The 25,650-nt window shown below is 58.7% G+C and overlaps 2 protein-coding genes across 9 annotated transcripts in view; one reads left to right on the top strand and one right to left on the bottom strand.

The window, feature by feature from the left end:
* On the top strand, positions 1-15,337 carry LOC786914 (RIKEN cDNA 1700001K19-like). 7 transcript variants are annotated; one of them, XM_059879203.1, is made up of 9 exons: positions 1-109; positions 1,723-1,861; positions 2,518-2,608; positions 2,835-3,041; positions 3,316-3,422; positions 10,810-10,870; positions 11,508-11,648; positions 12,431-12,481; positions 14,530-15,166. In XM_059879203.1, the coding sequence occupies exons 7-9, from the start codon at positions 11,541-11,543 to the stop codon at positions 15,022-15,024; spliced, it is 654 nt and encodes a 217-aa protein (XP_059735186.1). In that variant the 5' UTR covers positions 1-109; positions 1,723-1,861; positions 2,518-2,608; positions 2,835-3,041; positions 3,316-3,422; positions 10,810-10,870; positions 11,508-11,540; the 3' UTR covers positions 15,025-15,166.
* A 1,709-nt stretch (positions 15,338-17,046) lies between these two features.
* DYNC1H1 (dynein cytoplasmic 1 heavy chain 1) overlaps positions 17,047-25,650 on the bottom strand; it is a 61,039-nt gene continuing 52,435 nt past the window's right edge. The window contains exons 58-78 of one of the 2 annotated variants that reach the window (NM_001206138.1): positions 25,194-25,340; positions 24,940-25,090; positions 24,569-24,822; positions 24,340-24,474; positions 24,134-24,228; positions 23,852-24,026; positions 23,597-23,672; positions 22,780-22,940; positions 22,544-22,655; positions 22,388-22,448; positions 22,175-22,298; positions 21,969-22,082; positions 21,219-21,389; positions 20,921-21,138; positions 20,721-20,824; positions 19,224-19,435; positions 18,702-18,855; positions 18,159-18,301; positions 17,906-18,074; positions 17,590-17,717; positions 17,047-17,430 (exon numbers count right to left, since the gene is read on the bottom strand). In NM_001206138.1, the coding sequence (NP_001193067.1) occupies positions 17,302-17,430; positions 17,590-17,717; positions 17,906-18,074; positions 18,159-18,301; positions 18,702-18,855; positions 19,224-19,435; positions 20,721-20,824; positions 20,921-21,138; positions 21,219-21,389; positions 21,969-22,082; positions 22,175-22,298; positions 22,388-22,448; positions 22,544-22,655; positions 22,780-22,940; positions 23,597-23,672; positions 23,852-24,026; positions 24,134-24,228; positions 24,340-24,474; positions 24,569-24,822; positions 24,940-25,090; positions 25,194-25,340 (3,033 nt within the window). In that variant the 3' untranslated portion in view covers positions 17,047-17,301. Of the gene's footprint in view, positions 17,431-17,559; positions 17,718-17,905; positions 18,075-18,158; positions 18,302-18,701; positions 18,856-19,223; positions 19,436-20,720; positions 20,825-20,920; positions 21,139-21,218; positions 21,390-21,968; positions 22,083-22,174; positions 22,299-22,387; positions 22,449-22,543; positions 22,656-22,779; positions 22,941-23,596; positions 23,673-23,851; positions 24,027-24,133; positions 24,229-24,339; positions 24,475-24,568; positions 24,823-24,939; positions 25,091-25,193; positions 25,341-25,650 lie in introns of both variants that reach the window. The other variant, XM_005222225.3, reaches the window with a different exon arrangement.

Here is a 25,650-nt window from a genome sequence, read left to right as displayed (position 1 = left end):
GCGTTGTCATGGAGATGTCTGTGACGTCACACCGGTCGGGCCGCAAGACCTTCCTTCTCGACCCAGTGGATGGTCACACTGGGAACAAAATGGACATGCCATTCAGAAGGTAGGCCTTCAGTGACAGTGCTGTGCCCTGCGACCCCAGCTGCTCTGAATAAACAGCACCTCGGCCCCGGCCTCGCTTGAGCAAGGGTCCCCCCGGCCCCGACTTGAGTAAACAACCCGCCCCCTCGGAGTCACCCTTGAGAGCCAGTTCCTCGCTGCTCCTGGAGGCCGCACGGGGCGCTGCGGATCTCGGGCAGGTGGGCGCAGGTGTGCAGGTGGGCGCAGGTGTGCAGGTGTGCAGGTGGGCGGCCACAGGCGCCTCCAGGCGCTCCCGCCCCGCACGGGGCGCCTTTCCCCGCACCTGCCGCCCGCGCAGGGGGGCCATTAAAGCCGCGCCAGCCGCGGTAGGTCGCGGCAGGGCCTCAAGACGCCCCAGCGGCCAGGAGGGGCCCGAGACAGCAGAGCTCAGACCCTGCGTGGGCTCCCTGCCCCGTGAGGGGAGGACCGCCAGTCCCAGGGAGGAGGTGGGCCCTGCCTTGTGGGAGTGAAGAGACCTTCCCCTGGTGGTGGGGGCCCCTGACTCCGGGGCGTGAAGAAACCCCACAGTGAGAGTGGGCGGCTCCTCACCCTGCCCAGCCAGCACTTTGGAGCCATCTTGGGTATGAGGAGTGAGGATGGTTCCTCCTCCCCGGGACTGGGGTCCCTGCCTCCGAGAGAGCCCCCTTTCTTTCCCCCTTAAGGAGAAATATCTGTTGAAGTGAAGCAACGTGAAAGTTGCTCGTGTCCCACTCTTTGTGATCCCATGGAGTATGGGATCCCATGGACTAGCCCACGGAATTCTCCAGGCCAGAATACTGGAGTGGGTAGCCTTTCCCTTCTCCAGGGGATCTTCCCGACCCAGGGATCGGACCCAGGTCTCCCGCATTGCGGGTGGATTCTTTACCAGCCGAGCCACAAGGGAAGCCCAAGAATACTGGAGTGGGTAGCCTTTCCCTTCTTCAGTGGATCTTCCGGACCCAGGAATTGAACCCGGGTCTCCTGCCTTGAAGGCGGATCCTTTTCCAACTGAGCTGTTCTGTCCTCCCCAAGCCCCCCTGCCCAGGGCTGGTGCAGGCTGAGGCGCTGCCATCTCCTCAGGCGTGGAGTGAGGGGTTGCGAAGGGGCACCGGCAGCTCCCTGCCAAGGTGGGGCGGCCTGGGCCAGCCCTGAGCAGGTGCGAGTGGGAGGGCGAGCTTGGGCTGACCCCACTCCTTCCTGGGACCTCTAGCAGCCTGGAGATTCCCCTGCCCCAAACCCACAGGAGAATTCTAAGAATTCAGGAATTTACCTGAAGCAGGAGACCTGGGTTCCATCCCGGGGTTAGGAAGGTCTGATGGAGGAAGAAATGGCAACCCACTATAGTATTCTTGCCTGGGAAGTCCCATGAATAGAGGAGCCTGGCGGGCTACAATCCATGGGGTTCGCCAAGACTGACTATACAACATGACTTAGTGACTAAACAACAACAAAATTAATATCTGCATGTAAAACTGCATTTATTTAATAAATAAAATATTATTCTAACCTGTAGTTTTCCCTAGACAAACTGATTTATAATAAGAAAACCTCAGATGGTCTCTGGCTTTTCTGTGGGTTCCTTCAGCCTGAATGGGAATTCTTTTATTTTGGGTGCAGAACTGGGTGACCTTGATGGATTCTGAGAGGAGCCTGGGAGCTCTGGAGAGGCCGACCTACACACACAAGTTACCATGAGATGTGGCCGCCTCTGAAACTGCTTCTCCCTTTACAGCTTGGTCAACATTGTCTTGGAGTTGTAAGTTTTGATCTGTTTTTCAGACAGGAGATTGCAAAATGAAAAAAAAAAAAATCCACTGTCATTTTTAAAAACTTTATCTCAGAATAATTACACCCAAAAGTGTCTGGTCAAAATAATACCAAGTGTGGTATGAAGAGGGGTTCATCTTAAAAGTTAAAGCTGGAGGGCTTCCCTGGTGGCCCAGTGGTAAAGAACCTGCCTGTCAATGCAGGAGACGCAGGTTCAATCCCTGCTCTGGGAAGATTCCACATGCTGCTAAACAACTGAGCCCCTGAGCCACAACTACTGAGCCTTTGCTCTAGAGTCCGGAAGCTGCAACTACCAAAGCCCGAACACCCTAGAACCTGCTTCACAAGAGAAGCCAGCTCAATGAGAAGCCCGTGTACCGCAGCTAGAGAGCAGCCTCTGCTCGCTGCAAGTAGAGAAAAGCCTGAGCAGCAACGAAGACCCAGCATGCCCATAAATAAATAAATAAATATGTATTTAAACAGTTAACACTAGAGGGAAAAAAACAGAAGAAACTTTCCCTGTAGTTTGTGCATGAAAATACAGGTCTTACTGTCCCTGCCTCTTCCCAAGAACCTGACCGAATATACTAGGCAGAACGTAATTCTTTGGAGTGTGCATTTTTCCTTTCTTTTCTTTTAAGCCAGGGATCAAACCCATGCCTCCTGTAGTGGAAGCGAGGAGTCTGAACCACTGGACTGCCAAGGAAGTCCCAGAGGGTTCCAGGAGGTGCAGGGGGTAATGTTCCGCCTTCTGGCCTCCCATTAGCTTATTACACTTCAATAGTATTTCCTGAGCACCTGCTCTGGTGCAGTGGATGGGAGTTGAGCTTGTGAAGGTGTCCTTGGAAGATGTACAGATCCAGGATTGTTTCTTGTCAGTGTGTGTGTGTGTGTACATGTGTGTGTGTGTGCAGGAGTTTATCTTTGGAAATTTGACCTTCAAAGACTTCTTGCTCTCTCAGGTTCCCAGTCCAGGAAAGGTGCTCAGATATTCGAAGCTTGACCCAGATCTTGGTTTCACGTGGGCAGAGACATAAAGACCCAGCACCCTGTGGAACGACAGACTGTTTCCGTGATGCCTTAGAAACCACTTTAGGGGGAAGAGGAGCTTGGGAAATCTTTCAGGGCAAATTTTATTGCAAGGAAAAGATGCCTGCTTTGAACTGCTGGTTAGTTTTTGAATATTGTTAAGGGAGAGCTTTTTGAGTGTGTTTTTCCTTTCAAGCAGAAACGCAAAATTGAGTAAAGCACGGAGGCCAAGTTAGAGATGCCCTGTTCTGCCTCCCAGACCCCTTCATCCCCAGCGTGCCTCATCCGTGGGGCCCCCTGCTGGGGGTGAGGAGGGTCACAGTGTCTTCTCCCCTTCTTGGCTGATCTTGAGAGTAGACTTGCTGAGCCCCTCTTTGGCCAAGGACCACTTTGCCTCTCTGTTCTCTTCTTCAGACCAGCGTCGCTCCCTCCCAACTCCTCTGCTCTCAGAAGCCGGCCCTCTGGACTTCACCTCCGCCTTCTCTCTTCAGCCTCTGCTCCTGGTTGCTCCTGGACTCCAGGTAGGAACCTTCACAGGGGCTCCAGTTTGGAGGCTGGCCTGTTCCCCAGGGCGCTCCTCCCAGCGTAGGGGGCCAGGGCAGGTCCAGACAGGGAGGAGAAGGGAGCCAGCTAACCTGGGCTGCAGAGAGGAGGCCACTCCAGTCTCTTTGGACTGATTGGGAAGGCCCCCTTTCCCTCTTTCTGCCTTGTTAACAGGCATTTAAAAAACTATGTCTGTGCTGGGGCTTCATTGCTTTGCATGGGTTTTCTCTGGTTTTGCTGAGCAGGGGCTACTCTTGAGCTGTGGCCCGTGGGCACTCTTTGCAGTGGGTGACCTGTGGAGCACGGGCCCTGGTGCACACGGGCTTTAGTCGTTATGGCGTGATGGCTTAGTTGCTCCGAGGCGTGTGGGATCGTATTTCCCACGTGTCCCCTGCCTTGAACACGTGTCCCCCGAGTTGGCATTCAGATTCTTTACCACTGGGCCACAAGGGACATGTCAGCAGGCATTTGCTTTAAAATTGAAGTATAGTTGACTTACGGGCTTTGCAGGTGGTGCTAGTGGTAAAGAACCCGCCTGCCAATGCAGGAGACATAGGAAACCTGGGTTCCCTCCCTGGGTTGGGAAGAGCCCCTGGAGGAGGGCATGGCAACCCACTCCAGTATTCTTGCCTGGAGAATCCCCACGGACAGAGGAGTCTGGCGGGCTACAGTCCCTGAGGTTGTAAAGAGTCGGACATGACTGAAGTGACTTAACATGAAGGCATATCTTATATTTCTTGGGGGTTCTCAGTCCCTTTGCTGCATCTCCAGGTTGGGAAACCTGTTGTCGGCCCTAGAACTTGCAAAAGTGCAAGAACTTCTTCGGCATAATTAATCTCCAATTTGTGGGTGGTCTGCCCTGCGGCTCTATGGTGGGGCTAATGGCGACCTCCTCCTCCGAGAGGACTCATGCGACATGCCGTGCGTCCCGGGGGTGCTGCAGCCGGAGCCCCTGTCCCCGCGGCAGACGGCTGCCAGCCTGTGCCTCCACAGGAGGCCCCCAGACACTCACAGGCAGGTCTGTCTCAGTCTACTGTGGGTCACTGCTCCTGTCCCTGGGTCTGGTGCACACAAGGGTTTTGCTTTCGGCCTCTAAGTGTCTCTGGTGGGTATGAAGTTTGATTCTAAACACGATTTTGCCCCTCCTACCATCTTGAAAAACATCTACTTCTGCTTCATTGACTATGTCAAAGCCTTTGACTGTGTGGATCACAGCAAACTATGGAAAATTCTTCAAGAGATGGGAATACCAGACCACCTTACCTGCCTCCTGAGAAACCCGTATGTAGATCAAGAAGAAACAGAACTGGACATGGAACAGCGGACTGGTTCCAAGTTGGGAAAGGAGTACGTCAAGGCTGTATGTTGTCACCTTGCTTATTTAACTTATATGCAGAGTACATCATGTGAAATGCCAGGCTGGATGAATCACAAACTGGAAAGAAGATTTCCAGGAGAAATATCAACAACCTTAGATATGCAGATGATACCACTCTAATGACAGAGAGTGAAGAAGAACTAAAGAGCCTCTTTATGAGGGTGAAAGAAGAGAGTGAAAAAGCCAACTTGAAACTCAACATTCAGAAAACTAAGATCATGGCATCCAGTCCCATCACTCCATGGCAAATATAAGGGGAAAAAGTGGAAGCAGTGACAAATTTTAGTTTCTTGGGCTCCCAAATCACTGCAGATGGTGACTGCAGCCATGAAATTAAAAGACGCTTGCTCCTTGGAAGAAAAGCTATGACCAACCTAGACAGCATATTAAAAAGCAGAGATATTACTTTGCCAGCAAAGGTCTGTCTAGTCAAAGCTATGGTTTTTCCAGTGGTCATGTATGGATGTGAGAGTTGGACTGTGAAGAAAGCTGAGCACCGAAGAATAGATGCTTTTGAACTGTGGTGTTGAAGACTCTTGAGAGTCCCTTCATCTGCAAGGAGATCATACCAGTCCTAAAAGAAATCAGTCCTGAATATTCATTGGAAGGACGGATACTGAAGCTGAAACTCCAATACTTTGACCACCTGATTCGAAGAACTGACTCCTTGGAAAACACCCTGATGCTGGGAAAGATTGAAGGCGGGAGGAGAAGGGGACGACAGAGGATGAGATGGTTGGATGGCATCACTGACATGATGGACATGAGTTTGCACAAGCTCCGGGGAGAGGATGAGGGACAGGGAGGCCTGGTGTGCTGCAGTCTATGGGATCACAAAGGGGACATGACTGAACAGCAACAATATTTGTTACATTCAAAACTCCTCATGTGTCCCCCCCTCTTCCCCTTTGGTAACCACAGTTTGCTTTCTGTGTCTTCTGAGTCTCTGGGTCTGTTTGTGTTTTGTATGTGAGTCGGGAGAAGCCACTCTGTTTTTTTATTGGCCTGCTATGTGGTTTGTGCGATCTTGGTTCCCCAACCAAGGATCGAACCTGGGCCCTGGCAGTGCTGGTGCCAAGTCCTAACCACTGGACTGCCAGGGATTCCAAGGAGCAGCTCCTTTAGACGTCTGAAGTCCTGCATCGGGGTTGGTAGCAGACCTGGGTTTGGGGCCCAGGAAGTCTGGTCCCAGGCCCAGCAACTCTTCAGCTTCCAGGAGAATCTTTTTGGTTCCTGGCTTAGGGGTCCGGGAAGATGGTGGAGCCCCTTTAGGTTCAGTGGAGACAGGAAAGGAGGGGCATGTCTTGCGGGGAGAGCCTTTGGTTTGGGACACCCTAGGTGAGAGGCCCCTGTGTAGCATACAGGTGTGGTTTACCCCGGGAACACTCGCTGAGCACTGGCCAGGCTTGGGGGACACAGCAGTAAAAAGCCCGGGCGAGTGTGAGCTGGTTGGAGGGACTGCAGAGCCTGGAGACAGGCAAGGAGGGTACAGAGAAGGTTAGAGATGAAGACCAGGAGATGCGCAGCCTGTGTGTGAGCCAGAGAACCGACAGTGAAGGCGGGGAAGATTAACGCACAGGAGGTGAGGCGTCTCTATCAAGAACTGATGCTGTGGAACTGCAGGGGACTCTCGAGCCCCTGGGAAGCAAGGAGATCCAACCACTCCGTCCTAAAGGAAATCAACTCTGAATATTCACTGGAAGGATGGATGCTGAAGCTGAAGCTCCAGTACTTTGGCCCCCCGATGAGAAGAGTTGACTCACTGGGGAAAACCTTCATGCTGGGAAAGATTGAGGGCAGAAAGGGAAGAGGGCAACAGAGAATGAGATGGTTAGATAGCATCACCAACTCAATGGACATGAGTCTGAGAAAAGTCTGGGGGATAGTAGAGGACAGAGGAGCCTGGTGTGCTGCCATCCAAGGGGTCGGACAGGACTTAGCACCTGAAAGACACGGGAGATAGTGAAGGACAGGGAAGCTTGTCTACGGCAGTCGCAGAGAGGGGCCTGACTGACCGACTAAGACAGGACAGAAGGGAGGGGCCGCCAGGTGCAGGTCAAGGGAGGCTGAGCCCTGGGGGTGGGAGGGACCCGGTGGGCGCTACGGGAGAGCTGGGGGAGGGCTGGGACTTCCTCTGTAGCAGGGCATTGCTCTGGGCTGAGGACTGGGCAGGGCTAGGTGAGGGGCGGGGTGGGGGTGGTGGTGAGGGGCCGGAGGGGCATGGGGGTTGGGTAGGCCAGTGAGGAGATGCAGAGAATGACTGGGTCAGGGAAGGAGGGCAGTGGCTGAATTCTGGGCTCATGGGAAGCACAATCCGTGTGGTTGGTCACTGAATGTGGGGCTTGGGAGAAAGGGGTCGTCATATGATGGGAAGGTTGTAGCTTCACCGAGCTAGGAGGACCCCAGTGGGGCCATTCTGGGGAAAGATCAGCTATTTGATCTTGGCTGAGTCAATTTGGAAGAACCTATTAGGGACCCTAGAGCAGGCTGGGCGGTGGGGCCCGGAGGAGTGGTGCTGGCGATGGACGGTGCGGGGAGTGGCCTGTGGGTGCGGCCTGTGTGTGTGAGCACAGGTGTGTGTGTGTGTGTGTGTGCATGGGTGTGTGTGTGCAGCGGGCAGATGCTGGGTGGGCAGGGACTCACAGGACTTGCACTGGCAATTGTGTGGCTGGCTCTCAGCACAGAGGGTCACTTCTAACTCTTCCTCAGGAAGTGTCCGGAGAGAAAGCCCTCGAACATCTCCCGGAGGGGGGCCACCCGAAGTTGTCAGTTGGGTTAGGTTGTGGTCTCTCGGCAGAGGCTCTGAACTGTTGGGGCAGGAAGAGGGGAGGGTGGCTGCAGAGAGGCTCAAGGAGAGCTGCTCGGTGGCTGCAATAGGCCTGGGGTCCTGGGGCAGAGCCCCCTTCCGGGCAGAGCAGGGAGGGCCGGGGTGGGGATTGGGGCTGGGGCCTGCCTGAGGCCCACTTTGACCTTGACTCGGAAGAAGGGTCCAGAAGGAGAGGCCAGGAAGGACTGCAGGGTCTGTGTAACCCGGTGGCTTCAATAATAATAGGTTTGGTTTCAAAGAATTCTCCAGAAGAAGGGTCTAGAAGGAGTGGCCAGGAATGACTGCAGGGTCTGTGTAACCCTGTGGCTTCAATAATAATAGGTTTGGTTTCAAAGAATTCTCCAGTAGATCTGCATGATAAGGGCTTTTTAGTGTAACCTGTGAGGGTGTGCGGGGAGGGGGAGGGGAGAATCCTGGGGCGTTGGGAATTTGTATCTTTGCTCTGCTGGAGAAGCTGCTGGGCCAGCAAGTGGGGCGCTGGCCCTGAGACCTTGGGGTCCTGGACATCCCCTTAGGATATCCCCCTGGTGACATATAGTGTGTGTGTGTGTGTGTGTGTGTGTGTGTGTGTCTGTGTGTGTGTGTCTGTGTGTGTGTAGGGGAACAGAGCCCAGCCAGTAGGAGCAGCTGCTATGCGAGGAGGATCATTCCAACCATTCTGGGGAGGGGGCAGAGATTTCCAGGAATTGGGCCACCGCCCACTTTTTGGCCTTTGATGGTCTGCGTTGGAACGGTCCTGGCATCTCTGGGTGTGTCGTCTAGCTTGAGCGTGCACTAAAGATCAGGGTTGTTGAATCGTCTGCTGTCTTGACTCTCTGTGACTCTGACTCTTATCAGCTTCTGTTAAGCCCTCAGACAATGTCACTCTTCCAAAGGTTGTGCTCTGCCCCCTCTCTCCTGTTTCACTTTGGCCTAGAGAGCGCGTCTAACTCTTTCTGACCCCTGGACTGTAGCCCGCCAGGCTCCTCTGTCCATGAGATTCTCCAGACAAGGATACTGGAGTGGGTTTCCCTCTCTTTCTCCGGGGGATCTTCCCAACTCAGGGATTGAACTCACATCTCTTATGTCTCCTTCACTGGCAGGCAGGTTCTTTACCCCCAGTGCCACCTGGGAAGCCCATAGAGAGTCCTAACTAACTCACAGCGTGTATTCTCCTGGAAATCAAAATTAATTTGGGTTGGTCCTGTTAGAGGGACGCAGGAGCCAACTAAAGTTCCAGCCAAAGTCAGGACGACATAAATGACGTCGTCTTTATTACAACCCAAGTACAGATGCTGGAAAGATTGAAGGTGGGAGGAGAAGGGGACGACAGAGGATGAGATGGTTGGACGGCATCACTGACTCGATGGACATGCGTCTGAGCAAGCTCCAGGAGTTGGTGATGGACAGGGAAGCCTGGCGTGCTGCAGTCCATGGGATTGCAAAGAGTTGGACATACATGAGCAACTGAACTGACTGAAGTACAAAGTCTCAATCCTCTTGAGAGTCCCTTGGATAGCGAGGAGATGAAACCACTTAGTCCTAAAGGAAATCAACCGTGAATATTCACTGGAAGGACTGATGCTGAAGCTGAGGCTCCAATACTTTGGCCACCTGATGGGAATAGCTGACTCACTGGAAAAGACCCTGATGCTGGGAAAGATTGAGGGCAGGTAGGTGGAGAAGGGGACGACAGAGGATGAGATGGTTGGATGGCATCACCGACTCAATGGACACGAGTTTGAGCAAACTCTGGGAGATGGTGAAGGACGGAGAAGCTGGGCCTGATGAGGTCTGTGGGGTTGCAAAGAGCTGGACGCAACTGAAGAACAACAAATATAGAATTAAATGAGTGCATGCTGACATGAATCAGTGATTGAGCAATCAGTTGTTGTTCAGTCCCTCAGTCGTGTCCGACTCTTTGCGACCCCATGGACGGCAGCACGAGAACTTCCCTGTCCTTCACCATCTCCTGCAGTTTTGCTCAGACTCATGTCCATTGAGTGGGTGATGCCAAGCAATGAACAAATCAACAGGTGGGAGAAAAACCACCCCAGCCGAGAAATTTAGGCAGCTGCTGCCCTCCGAGGGCGCTGGCCTAACCCTCCGCGAGCGAGCAGGTGCTCCACAGAGGGCCCTCTTTCCAAAGAGGGCAGGACGGAGGGGGCGGTGAGACCAGGTCCCTGTCCGGGGGAAGCCTGCGGGGCACGGCCTCAGCCCAGCGATGGGACACGCCAGGGTGACGGCGCCTCCCGTGACGCCCTCAACAGGAGAAGGCGCCTCACGTCAGGTGTTCCTCCCACTCCCAGGACCCCATGTGTGCATGGGAGAGCAGGGGCAGATCCCAGCTGAGGGACAAGCCCACCAGGACGGTCAGGGTCATCAACGGCAGGGGCGTCCGAGACAATCACGGCCAAGAGGAGGCTCAGGAGACATTAACTAAATGTGATAGGGTGTCCTGGGTGGGATCCTGGGACAGAAAAATGACTTTGGGGGACAACTAATGATATCCGAATGTATGGAATTTATGGACTTAATATGAAAAAGAAAAAAGGGAGTTTTGGACTTTACCGGGAGCTTTTCTAGCCTTTAAAATGCAAATGCAGGGACTTCCTTCCTGGTAGCACAGAGGTTAGGAATCTGCCTGCCAGGGCAGGGGACACGGGTTCCATCCCTGGTCTGGGAGGATTCCACGTGCCAAGGGGGCAGCTGAGCCCGTTTGTTGCAGCTACTGAAGCCTGTGCGCCCCAGAGCCCGAGCTCCGCAACGAGAAGCCGCCGCGAGCAGCCCGCGCGTGACCCTTGCTTGTCACAACTAGAGAAAGCCCTCGTGTAGCAACAAAGACCAAGCACAGCCAAAAAATAAAAAAAAAATGAGGGGCTCCCCTGTCTGTACTTCTGTTGCCGGGGGGCCCAGTTCCATACGTGGTTGGGGAACCAAGATCCCACAGGCCGTGTGGCATGGCCAAAAAATAAACTGATAAAAATAAATTTAAGTAAGCATCTTTAAAAAAATAAATAAAATGCTAATGCGTATGGTGCTTTAGGGTCTGATTTGTAGCTTTTCCTGTTTCTGCCTCAGAACTGGTATTCCCAGGAGTCTGGTGTGGGGCCCCTGAGTCGACCACGCGGGCACACGGGTGGTGGGCGGTGCGTCTTTGTAACAGAGGTGTTTCCTGCAGGGCCCAGGGCGCCGACCCCCGGGATTCTGGAGGGAAGCAAGTGACATGAACCAGCACGGAGGTGTGTAGTCTCTCGTCTCAGTAAGTCGCGCCATGATCTGTCTTGTTTTCAGTGGATGTTTTCTCTGCTCTTCTTGGGCTGCATGGTTTTTAAAAAACTGTCAAATGTTTTTGATGACCTAGTGCTTCTGGGGGAGGGGCGGGAGGGAGTGCTCTCCGGGTTTGTCACCTTGGGCGCGTCTGTCCACAATCGGGGCTTATTTTTCTCATCTGTTAACAACAAACCAAAGCGGGGAGGGCACGGGAGCTGAGTGCGTGACCCCCTCCCTTCTCCAACCTGGAACGTTCAGTGTCAAGGACGTGTGACTTCGCCCGTGAGCTTCTACACGACTGGGTGTCCGGGTGCGAAGGGGCTTTCCCCTCACCAAGGTGCTGTTTGCGCACGGCCCTCCCAGGCCACCAGCTGCCTGTGGGTTTCCTTTTAGTTAAAAAACTTTTGAAAACTCCCTGGGTTTGTTCTGCTGAGCTCTCACTCACAGTCACCCCGTTGGCAAAGAGTTCTGACTTGTGACATCTGCATCAGCCCAGGGGAGACCAACGGCTCCGGGGCCCCAGAAAGTTCCCTCCACGCCCCTGTGGTCAGCCCGCCCCCACCCCTCGCAACCACTGAGCTGTGCCTTGTCCCTGATGCTCTGCAGTTAAGTGAAAGGTCCACCCCCGGCCCCCGAGCCATGGCTGGTCTGCGGAACGGCCATCGCAGCTGCATCCGGGCCGCGTTCACGGCCAGCACCAGGGCCGGCTTCCAGAAGAGGCAGAGAAACAGGCTCCATCGCCTCAAGGTACCCCTCCCCTCTTGGTGAGGCAGGGACAAGGTGGGGAGGGCGGAGGGGACTGGAGGCCAGGGCAGACTCGGACCCACCCCGGAGAGAGCAGGAGCCCTTGCCAGGACCCCACCCCCTTCTTGGAATTAGTCTTCTCTGCGGCTCTTGGCATCACCTTCTCAGGTTTTTTCTTTCCCTGCCAACTAGCAATGTTCAAATTCCTGTCCTTTGAGAGTCTGTCTTTTGATGAAGAACAAGAGTTGCTTTTCCCGGTAGCCTGGTGTTAGAGGGGAAGGTTCTGGAATATGGGATGCCAGTCCTGGATTCTTCCCAGGGACCCTGAGCAAGGCCTGGCCCCTGTGTGAGCCTCGGCTTCTGCGTCTGCAAAGGGAGGGTTTGGGGTGGATGACCTAGAACCTCCCACCATCTTCTGGCTTTGGGTGCAGCACAGGTACCCCGTGCTGTGTAGCCGGGAGGCCCTTCCCGGGGCTTCCCGGGCGATGGTGGGCTGCCGAGTCTCTGTCCTGGCCACATTCCTGGCTCTGCTTTCCCCTCTTGAGTGGCCCAGGTTTTCATCTTAAGTCCTACAAACACACTCTTGAAGGAGGGTCCCTGCCTGTGCTCAGCTTCCTGGGAGCGGGCTCTCCTTGTCACCACCCACCGCGGGCTACCGTCCATGAATGTGGGCAGGACAGGACCACTGGCCAGGGCAGTGAGCCCCTGGATCCTTGCCCTTGAATACGAATCTGCTGTCCGCCCTCCCTCTTAGAGAGGATGACCCAAACCCCTTGTTTTTCCAGGCCAGTCACAAGAAGAATCATCTGGACTTTGTTGAAGGCATCTGGAGAGAGGTACGTCCCTGAACGAGGCAGCCAGCAGCCGCTCCTGTCTCTGGGGACGGTTGGGCCCCCAAGCCCAAGTTCCCAGAGGCCAGGCCGAGGGCAGCATTGCAGACCTTCCTCGGGAGGCCGTCGCAGGCCTGCTCCGTGACCTCTGCCCTGCCCAGCGGCGTGGCTACAGTTTAGAGAAAGCTTCACTGTGACATTTACCTTGATTGTTCGCTCCTCTTTCAAGTTTTTAAGTAAGAACAAAAGGCTTCATGTAGTTTGCCTGGAAGATAGATTGAGGAGACCATGGGTTTGCAATTAGTCAATCTCAGAATGAATCTCAGGCAAATTAAATTCACTCTCAGGGATCACACAGGTGTAGGTAACCCTGGCCTCCTGGTGGTTTACGACGCCAGGTGCCCCTGGAGAGCAGGGCGTGCTGCTAAGTCCGTCTACCCAAAACCAGTGACTGGGGGGCCTGGCCAGGCGTTTCTTGGTTTGCCAGGACAGATTCTGTGGGCTTATAGCAACGTGAGGCCCTCACGGCACCCCCGCCCCCACACCCGGGGACACTCACTGCTCTGCTGAGGGTGGGCTCACAAGAGCGAGTGTCTGCTTTGTGAATTCCAGCGATGCTGACCAGGTTCTGGCCCCGCAATGGTTACGGTTGCCAGTAGATTACGGTGTTTACGTTCATTTCTCCTTCTGGAGTAAATGAATGTCAGCTGTCCAAAGACCAAGTGAGCTTTCTCGGGGGTTGTCACCACCCAAGGGAAAGGGCCCCTGGGGGGTCCCCCTGCTGACTCGGCCTGGGGTCCCTCTGTGCAGAGGCCGCGGGTCAGCGGGGAGGGAGGTGCTCACAGGTCGAGTCGTGTGGGTTGCGGGTCCTCACAGCTGGAGCCTGTCTGGAAGGGTCTCCGTGCAGCACGGGGTCGTCCCTGGTCTTGGGCACCTGGGCTTTCTCTAGAGACCTTTCCAGCCAGAGCCCCGGGGCAGGAGTGAAAGAGAGTAAGAAACAGAACTTTCAGTCCCTAGGTGGTGTGAGGAGGGTCCAGAAAGCTCTGCAGCCACCGTTGGCTGTGGCGGTAGAGGTCGGGGGAGGCGTTTGGCTGCTCTGGGGTGTCGCCTGGCCCTGATGGGCCCATGGTCGGCCTTCAGGAACCCCCCGGGGCACCTTGGAAACAGTGACTGTTCTAGAGACTCACTTCCACCTCCTTCGGCGCCTTGGGCGGCCTGTGCGGTGGAGGCTGTTGAGGCTCCACGGCCTGCTTATGCAGGCCGGTCAGGGGCCCGGGGCGGCCCAAGCGAGGCCCTCACCGGGGTCAGAGCAGGAACATGAGCTCAGACTGAGGTGGTGGGCAGGGGCTGCCAGCGCTGGAAGGGGGGCTTTAAACGATGGGGCTCGGGCTGAGACACCCGCACAGTGGGGCACCCTTGGGCTTTTAGGAGGCTCCTGGGATATTTATCAAATGCATTAAAAAATATTTAGTTATGTGGCTGCCCTGGGTCTTAGCTGCAGCACGCGGGATCTTCATGGTGGTGTGTGAATGCTTATGTGGCACACGGGATCTAGTTCCCCGACCAGGGATTGAACCTGGGCCCCCTGCATTGGGAACATGGAGTCTTAGCCACTGGATCACCTGGGAAGTCCTTATCAAACGCATTTAAAAAATAATTTAAAACGTGTTTTGGCCTGCGCTGGGTCTTCGCTGCCGCACACATGCCCTCTCCAGGTGTGGAGAGCGGTGCGTGGGCTTCTCGCTGCGGCGGCTTCTCCTGTCGCAGAGCCTGGGCCGCAGGGCTCAGGGCCTTCTCACTAGTTTTGTTGCTCCTCAACGTGTGGATCTTCCCGGACCAGGGATCAAACCCATGTCTCTTGCCTTGGCAATTGGATTCTTGACCAATTGAGCCCCCAGAGAAGCCCTTATCAAAGGCATTTTTGAAGATTTATTTGCAGGGCAGATCGTGCACAATTTGCCAAGGTCCATGACGGAAGAAATTACTTATGCGTGTAAGGCGTGTGTTCTCCTTGATTCCCCTGCTCGCCGGCTCAGAAACCCTTCTGTCATCAGCTTTTAGATCCTTACGACGCTGACTGGGAAGACGCCCGTGGTCACACCTCCTGTCATTTCAACAGCTGCTCCTTGGGTGCTGCAAACTGTGATGGGCCTCTGCACACGCTCAAGTCCAGGGGTCCAGGGGACGTGAGCTTAGAAGACCCCCTCTTGGCAAACCTTCCAGTCCTGGTCCTGACGGCCACAGGCTGGGCCCCTGCAGCCCCAGAGGCCAGCGACGTGGACATGCAACCTGCGGAGGCCGGTGGCCTGGAGGCGCGGGGGAGGATGGCCCGGCTGCCGGGACCCCCGGAGGACTCGGGGATGATGGAGGAAGACCGGGGATCCCCCGAGGCTGTCAGACCCCAGGGCAGGGCCAGAGGGTCACGGCCGCCCCCCAGACTCGGGACTGAGAGGGACAGGGGGCCCAAGCTTGCCCTCTCCAAGAGGAAACTGGAACTTTTACTTGCAGAGCCGGAGAAGAGTAAGCGAAAGAAGCAGTGTGTGGCCTAGATCAGGTGAGCGGGGCGATAGGTGACATGGGCCAGGGCCTCGGAGGCGAGGACAGCGTTGATGAGCATAGCAAAAAGAGCTTCCATGAAGCATGTGGCTCCTTTTGTGTCTTCTTGTTCAAACAATGGAAATGTATCATGAAGTTTCAGGAGCTGATGGTCTGCGGATGATGCGCGGGTTACTCGTTTATGTTGTAAATAACGCCTCTGGGCCCCACCACTGCGCTAAGATGGTTTCCAGCTCAGGAAAGGCCCCACCTCCCCGGCCTGAGTCACAGAGAATTCCCTTAAGTAAATATGTATGTATTTTTAAACCTGGACTCAGAGGCTGGGGCCTGTGGCCCTCTAGCCCACCTCGGTCCTGGCTGTGACTCATTCCCCCAGAGCTCCTCACACGCGGCCGAGGAATCGGCTCCCGGGGTCGCTGAGAACAGCTGGAACGTGGGGGGCGCTCAGTTGGGGTGGAGGCAAGGCCGCAGGAGGGATTCTCCCAGCAGCCCTGGGGCCGGCCCTGGCCTCAGATGCCTCCCTCTGCTCCACCCCACGCTTCTCCGGTTGCGTCTCCCCTCGGGGACAGGGTCTGCTGAGCGCGGTGTCTTGCGATCAGGGCCCCAGTGGGGTGACAGCTGGGTGTGGAGGTGCTTTCCTTTTTCTCATGCAGCCTTTTAAGACCTTCCTGGCAGGGAGGATCGGAGTCCCCCTCGCTGTGTTTGCTGCCCAGGGACACACAGTTCCAACAAAGGGAAGTCCACTGAGGCGAGGCACGTGGTCTCGTCCCTCCTGGCCGGGGTGGACCCCCGAGGCTTCTCCAGGGCACTGGGTGGGCAGGGGTGCCCAGGAGGTGCTGTCTGCCCTCCCCCAGGTCCCCTCTGGGCCCCCTTTCTGCCAGCTCTGCCTACTGTCCAGCCTGACCCCGCAAAGGCAGGTGAGGAGTGATCTAGGTGGGGTCCCCTTGGACCCCCTAGACTGAGCTCACATCAGGGTGAGGCTGGGAAGCAGCAAGTAAGGGGCCCCAGGCACTCCTGGTGGGGTCCTGGGCCTGCGGTGCCCTACATCCACCCCCAGGACACTCGGGCATCAGGGTCTGGCGGCTGCAGCGGCCCCTCCTCCCCAGCCAGGCCTTTGGGGCATTGAAGACGGAGGTCCTCCTCCTGCACCAGGAATCCCTGCCCAGCACCAACAGGCCTCTGTGCTCGGGACCTACTGTAAATGGGGTGGGCACGGGAGGGTCAGGCTTTCTGGGGGCTCTCCTCGGTGTTAGCAGCTTCCGGGCGAGAGACTGCGGCACTGCTAAATACTCTGGGTGACGAGAATGAGTAGTAAGTAAGTGAAGTCGCTCAGTCGTGTCGGACTCTGCGACCCCATGGACTGTAGCCTACCAGGCTCCTCTGTCCATGGGATTTTCCAGGCAATAGTACTGGAGTGGATTGCCATTTCCTTCTCCAGAGGATCTTCCTGGGTCTCCCACATTGTAGACAGACGCTTTACTGTCTGAGCCACCAAAAGCTGTATTTGTTGGCTTAGAGGAAAGCATTCAAAATGGGCCCCCATTTTCAGTCAAACACAGCTCTGGACAGCGCTCAGCCCCCCAAGGGACCCCAGAGGGCACGTCCCGGAGCCAGGTGGGCCGCAGCTCTGGCTCTGCGGTCTGTCCGCTGTCTGGGGTTGGGGGGACAAGGCTGGATAGGGGGTGCTGTGGGGCCTCAGGCTGTCCCTCTGGAGCCGAGCTCGCTTCCCACCAGAACGAGCAGGTCTTTATTGCAGGGCTGGTGCCATGCCCGACCAGTCACCCAGCCACCGGGAGCTCTCGAGGCTCCGGACGCACCAGGAACCCATTCCACAGGAGGCCGCACCTGGCACCCCAGGACTGTGGGGACGGAGAGCCCGGAGGCCGCGGGCTTCCTGCGGAGGGACCATGGCTGGGCCCCGGAGGTGCGCGTCACGGGTCTGGGGCGGGCCAGCCGGGCTGCCGGAGTCATGCGGGCTCCCGGGTGTCCCCCAAAGCCAGAGATGAGACGACAGGCCGGAGCCAAGTCATGCTTAGTGTTTTATTTCATAAAACAAGCCCCGCCTCGGCCCTCAGAACCGCGGCCCTGGGTCCCTCCCAGCTCCACCTCCCAACCGTCGGGCTTTTTTCCACGTCCTGCAGCTTCCAGCCTCGCACCAGCAACGTTGCCTTGACAAGTCCGTACACTTTAAACAGTGAACCTTCCGTAGGCTTTCATAATGAATAACGTTAAGTATCAATCACTGTCACACAAGGGGACTGGAAGGCAGCTCACTCAGTGCAGAGCACGGCCACGCCGCGCTCGTAGAAGCTCCGCGGGTCCTCCTTGGTGGCGATCTCGAAGTCGACCGTGAAGATGAGGTCGGCGCGGGTGAAGTTCAGGTAGACAGGCAGGGTCACCTGGGAGAAGGCGGGGCGCTGGCTGTGCGAGGGGAGGCAGCCCCGGGGGCGGGGCCCACCCGAGAAGGGAGCGGTGCGAGTCCCCCGGGGGCCACAGCCCTAGTGCCCAGGGGGCGCGCACGGAGTCACCTGATCACGGAGGAGGGAAGGGGCGCTCACCACGCTCGCCTTCTTCTCTGCGTTTGTCTGCTTGACCCAGCGCAGCTGCGTCAGGGGGAGGGCGGTGGAGATGGCGCTGGACAGCGACAGCTTGTTGTTGGCGCACGTGGCCCCTTGGAGCTTCAGGCCTGTGGGGGTGCGGGTGGGGCGGTCAGGACCCCGGGGGCTCTGTTGCGGGCACAGCCTGGGGGCACTAACCAGGCACGGCCACGCGGGCACCGCTAGCAGGCAGCCCGTGAGGGGCGGTGGCTGAGCCGCAGGCTGGGGACGGGGCAGGGGGGCCTGAGGGAAGCTGGGCGGGAGCACCCCCGCTCACCGGTGACCCCGAAGCTGCAGGCGTCCAGTGTGGCACCCTGGGAGGTGGTGACGTTCACCTCCAGGCAGAGCTCCTCCAGGGACCAGCTGTTGGCCTGGGCCACGTACTGCCGGGTGGCGGTGATGTAGGCCTCGGGCACGAACAGGCCGCCCAGGCACACGTGGATGTTCTGGAGGAGAGAGCTGCGGGTGAGGGCCGGCCTCCCCGAGGGCCCCCGCCCAGGCCCGAAGCGGCCTTGGAGAGCCGCCCGCACCTTCAGCTCCTTGGCGCCCCCGGAGGCGGCCGCCTGCGAGATGCTCTGCAGCTGCTTGACCCGCTCGCTGAAGTCAGAGACCCACTGGATGACGGTCATGCCGGCGGGCACCGTGTAGTGTGACCAGCTCCGGGGCAGGATCCCTGCAGGGAGGGCCCGCCCGCGTCAGTGCCCACAGCCCCTCTGCCGAGCGCTGGCGGGCCCCCCGTGTGGGCTCCACGGCCTCCCTTGGCCGGTGCACCCCCACACCTGCTCCACACCCAGTGTGCGTGACCCCCGGGGGAGTGAGGGGGGAGCACGACCGCCCCGAGGAACCACAGCTGCAGACACCCCCTCTCGGGCGGTGCGGCCAGGTGAGACGCCTGGGGCCTCGCCCTGCCCTCCCTCGGTCCTAGAACTCGGGACCGCGGGACGCGAGGCAAGGTCCTGGCAGATGCTCAGTGAGGCAGCAGGAGCCAGGTCCTGGGAGTGTGGGCCCGGCGGGGGGGTCGGGGTGAGTGCCGAGCTGCCCTCCTGAGCTCCCGGGAGCCCCCAGCTGCCCACCTTTCACCAGCTCGTTGATGAGCGTGCGGAGGTAGTTGGTCTGCTTCTTCCTGCCCTCGCACACCTGCACCACGTCGGCAAGGTCCTGGCGCACGTCCTGGAGCAACTTGGCACCCATTTTCACTTCTCTCTCAAAGAATCGGAACAGAGGATCCTACGGTCGTAGGGAGAGACAGAAGGCTGGGGTGGAGCGGTGAGGGGGATCGGAGAAGAGGAAGGAAACCGGCAGTAACTCGGCCTCGGGAGCCCTGGGTTTGCAGCACTGCCGGAACTCGACCTTGAACTAGACTCGGTGTGAAGCTGTGGGCGCCTGACCACAGCAGCTCCGGACCACCCTGTGAAGACGGGGAAGCACCCCTGCGTCCCGGAGGGTCACTGACCTCCTCCACTCTCGGGCGTTCCAGGCTGGGCCCTCCGGCTTGGCCCAGGCGCACACCTGCCCTGAGACAGCACTCACCCGCCCGGCCCAGCCCCACCCAGCAGGGCCGCCCCAGCCCCAGGCTCAAGGCCCGAGGCCACCACCTTGATGTTCTCCACCGTGCGCTTGAGGTGGCTGAGCGTCTGCGGGATGAGGTGCAGCCAGTTGGAGGCGGTGGTGTGCAGCGTCCGCATCCAGGCGGGGCGCCCGTCGGACGAGGAGTCAGGCCGCGCCTTCTTCTCCGTCTCCGCGTAGGCCAGGTCGTCCTCGTCCTCCAGCATCTGCATCTTCAGCATCTTGCTGATCATGTCCACACCTGGGCGGGGGCAGGGGCGCGGGGGGGCCAGGCTGAGCGCGGAGGCCTCCCTGCGCGTCTACCCGGGGGCCCTGCGCCCCGTGAGGTGCCCTGCGGGCACCCGTCCCTACGGCACCGAGGGCAGGCTGGCCGGGGAGAAGGCCCAACGCCACGGGTGGAGCCACGACCGCGGGGGCCGCACCGAGGCTGCGCGCAGACACCAGAGACGGCACCAAGGCTCACGCGTCCACGGTCATCGGGGAGCAGGTGGCCTCCTGAGTGCCCCGGGCTCGGCCTGTGCCCAGGGTCCTGGCCCCAGGGAGAGCTCCCTCCGAGTCCAGCGCTGAGCTGTTCCCTGGCCGGGCCCCTGGGGCTCAAACCTCACAGCCTCCAGGTGGGACACACGACCTTGGGCACCCTTAGCCCAGGGCCTCCTGCACGGGCCTGGGGGCGAGCTTCTCTGCAAAGCTCCGGCTTTACTGGGGCTCAGACACCTTCGCTGCGGTGCCGAGGGGACCCCGAAGCTACTCCCGGCAGGAGGCACCAGAGTCGGCATTCTGCCCTCTGAGCACGCGCTTCTGCACAGGAGGGCGCCCACCCAGGCCCCCGCCTCAGACCCTCCCCTGCGTCCCAACTAAATCGAGACTCAACCGCAGACAGCCCGACCTCCCTCGTGGTCACCATGGGGCCCAGCGCCTCGACCCCATAGCGAGAGGCTTGAGTCAAGGTGGTCCTCAGGCTGGAGGCGGGCCCCACAGCTAGGGGTCCTCGTTACAGAGCTGAATCGAGGGCCTGTCCTGTTCCCCAGCTGTGTGGCTTCGGGCACGTCAGTCTTCTCCAGTAAAGAGAAGCCTGGGTCAGAGCACTTCTCACACCTGTGAGGGTCCCGGCACCCCTAGTTCGGATGCCCGGGGAAGGGTGGGGCCCGAGGACCTGCATCTCTAAAGCTGCAGTCCGTCTGAGGCTGTTGGTCTAGGGACCACACTTTGAGAACCACTGCGTTAAATGATCTCTTGACTAGTCTTGAAGTTCTAATAAAAATACCTTCTAGAAAGAGACTAACAGTTCTAAGACGTCACTTAATGCCAGGAACTTAAAAGAAATTGAACAGGAGGAAAGACGACATCACTTCTGAACCCAAAACAGAAATCTAAGTGCAATCTCCAGACCCCATGTACTAGCTCCCGAGTCCGTGTCCCAGAACCGAGGCTGCAGAACACACACCGCCTGGGCCGAGGGTTTCCCTGCCTCCCGGGGGCTGGTCGGAGGAGGAGTGCCCGGCTGGCCAGTGGGCGGGGGTACCCACCCTGCGTGGTGAGGAGAACCTTCTCGGCGTTGTTGGGCAGGCCCAGCCAGGAGGGCGTCTGCGTGTCGGGCAGCAGCTCCACCCACTGCACGAACTCCTCTCGCCTGGAACAGCAGCACGCCGGTTAACACGTTACCGTGGCCGGAAGTGCCCGGTGCCCCGGCCCCCTGCCCCATGGTGGTGGTGGGGAGGGCACGCACCTGATGCCGTCCGGCATCTGGATGTCCTTGTGCCCGTCGACCTTGCAGGCCAGCTTGAACTCACTGTCGAAACTCCGGGTGGTGAACAGGCGCTCCAGGAAGGTGTTGAGCAGACGCTGGTCGAACTCGTTGTCCACCCGGCCGCCATAGATGGACTGGGCCATCAGGGTCTTGAGCGCGGACCAGGGGATCTTGTCTGGCGAGATGTTCTGTCTCCCCTGTGGGAGGAGAGGCGGGTCACGGCTGGGGCGGAAGCGGCGGCCTCACAGGCCCCTCCCACGGCGCAGCCCGCGCTTGCCTTGGCTGTGTCGTCCAGCCACGTGTCCACCGTGTCGCAGGCCGAGCGCAGGTCAGACTCCCCGAACTCATACTTCTTCGACCAGCCCAGGGGTGCGTATCGTAAGCGCTCCTGGATGACGGCGTGGAACCAGGCCAGCAGGAAGTACAAGCGAGCACGCTCATTGGGAGACTAGGTGGGAAGTTAGCAAGAACAGGGTCATCGGGATGTAGGCCCGTTCTAACTAAGAAGACAGTCCAGGGCTTGCTGCAGTCAAGGTCTTAAAAAGTGCTCTGCACGTACTCACACTGGGGGCACCCTGACCTCAGTCATTAATGCGAATGGTGTTGCTAGGAGAAAACCACACCAAGTTTTCTATTAATAAAGATGTGTTCCTGATTACACTGCTAAGCTAAGTGATACAGCCAACAGGAAAGTACACAGAAGACAAGTTTCTAAAAATGGCAGAAAGGGTGGATTATGGCCCAAAATAAAAGAGGACTTAAGAAACACAAAATTGGTAGATAATTTTATTTTTTTAATGCCACGTCGTGTGGTATGTGGGATTTTAGCTCTCTGAGCAGGGACTGGGCCCAGGTCCCCTGCAGGAGAAGTACAGATGCTTAGCCACTGGGCCTCCAGGGAAGTCCTGTGATGCAAAATTCCTGCCATGACCCCCTCCTCCCGCCCACAAGCCCTGGCCTCAGCTTGGCGCCCAGACGTCTGTGCGGCCCCGCACCCCAGCCCGACAACAAGCTCGGCGGCACTCACCTTGCATATCCGAGACACGGGGATGCTGCTGAAGGTCCTCAGCATGTTGGCCTTCACGCCCGGGGGTGGCTCGAACACGAAGATGCGGCCGGCTCGGAGCAGGTTCACGGGCACCTGAGGGGCACACGGGGCCCGCCGCCCGTGAGTGCTCGGCTCTGCCGCCCCACCCCCGCCCGGTGCCAGGCCAGTGCCCTCGGTCCCCGCACCTTGGGGTTGATCTCCATGGTGAGGAAGAGCCTGAAGCAGGCATGCGGCTGCAGCGAGTGCAGCTTCTTCTCCAGCTGCATCAGCCAGCCCGGGGCCAGGTGGACGTTCTTTAGCATCACCCACCTGTGGGCAGGGAGAAGGCCGCAGCCTCACGTCTCTGGCCGGAATCCTTGGGGACTCGGGCCTCATGAAGCAAAACCAAAGCAGCCTACCTGCCCGACTTCACAGCTGTGTTTATTGCCTTGTCTGCCTGGTTAAAGCCTTCTGTAGAGCCTGGTGACAGACAGCTGAAGGGTCAGCAGGCGGACTTGGACTCTAGCGCCCCCCACCGTGAAGTCCCAGGGAGGGGACAGACCGACTGCCCTTACCAATGGCGATGGACGTGATCTGCGTGTTCTGCTCGGCAGCAAGGTCCTCCACATGCCCGCTGGCGTCGTACCCGGGCACAGAACACATCAGGACGGGCGTGTTCGGCTTGACCTGCAGACCGGGGAGTCGGGCTTTGGTGAGGGGGAGGCCCGCCAACAGTGAGCCCGTCGAGGGGCAGGGCCCTTTGGGGGCTCATGCAGACGGGCAGCTCAGTGCCCACGGGGCCGGCGCGCACCTCTGTGTCCACGATGTGGGTCAGGTCGAGCGGCTGCTCCATGATGGACATGAAGGACTCCCCGAGGTTGGTGGACACAAACATGTGCGCCATGGCCAGCATGCGGTCGGGGCGGAAGGCCTGGATCAGGAGCAGGCGGTGGATGGCCTGCCCGATGGGAGCTGGAACGAGGCCGGGAGGAGGGTCGGCGACAGCACAGGCCTGAGACAGCCCCCCAGCTGTCCCTGCCACGGGCCCCTGCCCCACAAACAGTGGGGCAACACTCTGCTCAAACAACACCGCAGAGATCAGGACACCCCCTCTTCCTCTCTGCCTGTGAATCGCCAGCACCCCACCTCACCACAGCACCCTCTGGGCACAGCTGTGACAAGACCTCCGCCCAGGGCCCTCCGTGGGTGACGGGTGGCTACTGACTCTGAATGACCACGTGGAGCCCGCTCAGGAAGGACTCCGAAGAGCCCGAGAGACTCGGTAGCCACCGCCAACCTGTGTCCATGCTGAACCCCGGCCCCCGCACCCCCTCCCGGGACCCGGCTGGCCCAGAGCCTCATACTCAGAAACAGCCCCCTTCTCCTAACGCCTAACCCCGGGCAGGGACCTTCTGGCTATTCCTCTCAGTCTTTCAAAAAGAGTTGCAACAGGAACTGAAAATTTTTTGCTTTCCCATGTCCAAGCCACCCCCACAGGTTCTAACACTGAGATGCGAATCTCAGGAATCAGTGACTTTCTGTCCCTGGCCGTCCCTGCGTTCAGCCAGCGAAGTGCATTCCACGCCCAGGTTCAGACGGCCACAATGAGGCAGGCCCCAAGGGCTTACTTGCAGGGTTCTCCTCGCTCCAGAGGTATGGCACGGTCTGCTCGGGGGAGCTGCTGTCCAGCCAGATGCCGAATTGCTATGGGGACAACAGAGGACGCATCACCGTGGGCTCTGCCCACCTCTGGGCAGAGCGGTTGGACTGACGTGTCCGACGTTTGATGGGAGAGAACACAACACGAAGTTCTGGGCTTTATAGGACACGCGACTCCCTGGGAGGAGGCCAGCTCCCGCCGGGGACGCTCACCGGACCCTCACCTCGTCCGCCTGGACCTTGGCGATCAGATCCTTGAAGGCGGGCAGGCAGCTCAGCCTCACCACGGCCTCGGCCTGCTCCCCGGTCAGGCCCTGGATCTTGGGTGTCGAGCCCGCGCTCAGCACGATCTCCTTCCCCCTCAGGAAGTGCTGGAATTCCGCGTCGTAGGTGGGCTCCCTGGAGAGGGGGCAGCTGTCAGCCAGGGCCTCTCGGCAGGGGTCCCGTCCGCTGTCACCGAGACAACCGCGTCCTCTGGGGGCACCGCGCTAGGGCAGCTGACTCACCCGACGGTGCCCTTGAGCTTGATCCTGGCCAGCAGCATGGCGAAGGTGATGTGGTCCTGGTGCAGCATGCCTCGGGCCACGCGGTTGAACGCCACCTGGAGACACGCCGCGGAGCGCGCCATTGGAACACCGCCGTCCCTGGAGCACGCATCCCCGCCCCCTGCCCGAGGTGCACCCCACGCCGGGGCAGCCGGCCCGCGCTGTACCTGGAAGAGATCCTTGGTGATGATGGACAGGCGCTGGGTGTGGTCGGTGACGCCCTTCAGGTTGGGGTTCTCGTACAGGACGTTGTGGTAGATGTCCAGGAAGAACTGCAGCGAGTACTGGTACAGGAAGTGGATCTGGAGGCGGTGGAGGGGGCCATGAGTGTGCGTGCGCGGGTGGTGAGGGGGGTGGGGGGGGTGGGGGGGGGAAGCCCCGGCGCAGCCCGCCCACCTGCTTGAGCGACTCCATGGTGAAGTAGATGCTGCTGCAGGCGGTGGACAGTGGCAGGTACTGCTGGGACACGGTCTCCACCTCCTGCATCACGATGTCCGTCTCCTCCACCTTCCTGGTCACCTCAGCGGCCTCCCTCTTGAGGTTCTCCAGCGTCGTGATGATCGTGTCGTCGTCCAGGATGCGGCCCTTGACCTCGTTCAGAGCTTGCAGCAGAGACTTCTCCAGCTGACGCAGGCGCAGCTGAAACTCCCCTGAAACGACCAGAAGTCGCAGAGTTCACCCTGGTGCTGCCGTGACGCGGCCGGGGCACCTCGTCCCGGGGAAGCTCAGCCCCACATGCACCGAGAGCCAGGGACCCGGAGCCGTACCTTGGAGTTTCAGAAGGTCGGACCGTTTCTCGTCCACATCGGGTCTTTCTGCTTTGAGGACTTCGTTGAGGCACTGGCTCTGCAGGCTGCTACGGGTCACGGTGAAGTTGACGAAGGTCACCCGGGAGCAGAGGTCAGGGGGGAACTCGACCTGCCAGGAGGGGCGGCGGGGCAGCCGGTCAGCGTCGTCGCGTCCCGCGCCCTACCCGTCGCTGCCCCGTCTCCGTGGGGTGGGCAGCTGCCCGGGGCCTTACGGTGGGATCGCGAGTGGACAGGAAGATGACGAAGGACGGCGACAAGTCGATGTCCTGGTCGCCGAGCGTGATCAGCACTCTGCCCCCTGTCCGCCGGACTTCACGGTTCAGAACTGGGTTCAGAACGGGGTCGTAGCTCTCCACATCCTGCGTGTGTGCGTGAGGTGTCGTTAGCAGCGCATTTCACAGAGTGTATTTCCACCCACATGTAACTGATTCCTGCTCCAGATAAACACACCTCCCCAGCAGCTCCCAGTGGTTTAGACCTGTGCTGAGTGACACGTGGCCGCTAGGCGCCCACGTCTACTTCAGCAGATGAAGGGCTCTGCTCCTTGCTCACACTGCTGAGCAGGGTGCTCGGCAGGGTGGCCACAGCTCAGCACAGGTCTCAGAGCCCCAGGGGACTTAGTCCAGACTAAGTGGAGTTAGAGGGCAAACACTGCTTCTGCTGGGTTTC

The sequence above is a fragment of the Bos taurus genome, chromosome 21 (assembly GCF_002263795.3).
Source record: "Bos taurus isolate L1 Dominette 01449 registration number 42190680 breed Hereford chromosome 21, ARS-UCD2.0, whole genome shotgun sequence".
In the NCBI taxonomy this organism is placed as follows: domain Eukaryota; kingdom Metazoa; phylum Chordata; class Mammalia; order Artiodactyla; family Bovidae; genus Bos; species Bos taurus.
The sequence above is the reverse complement of the archived record's forward strand: the minus strand, read 5'-3'. Positions and strand labels throughout refer to the sequence as shown.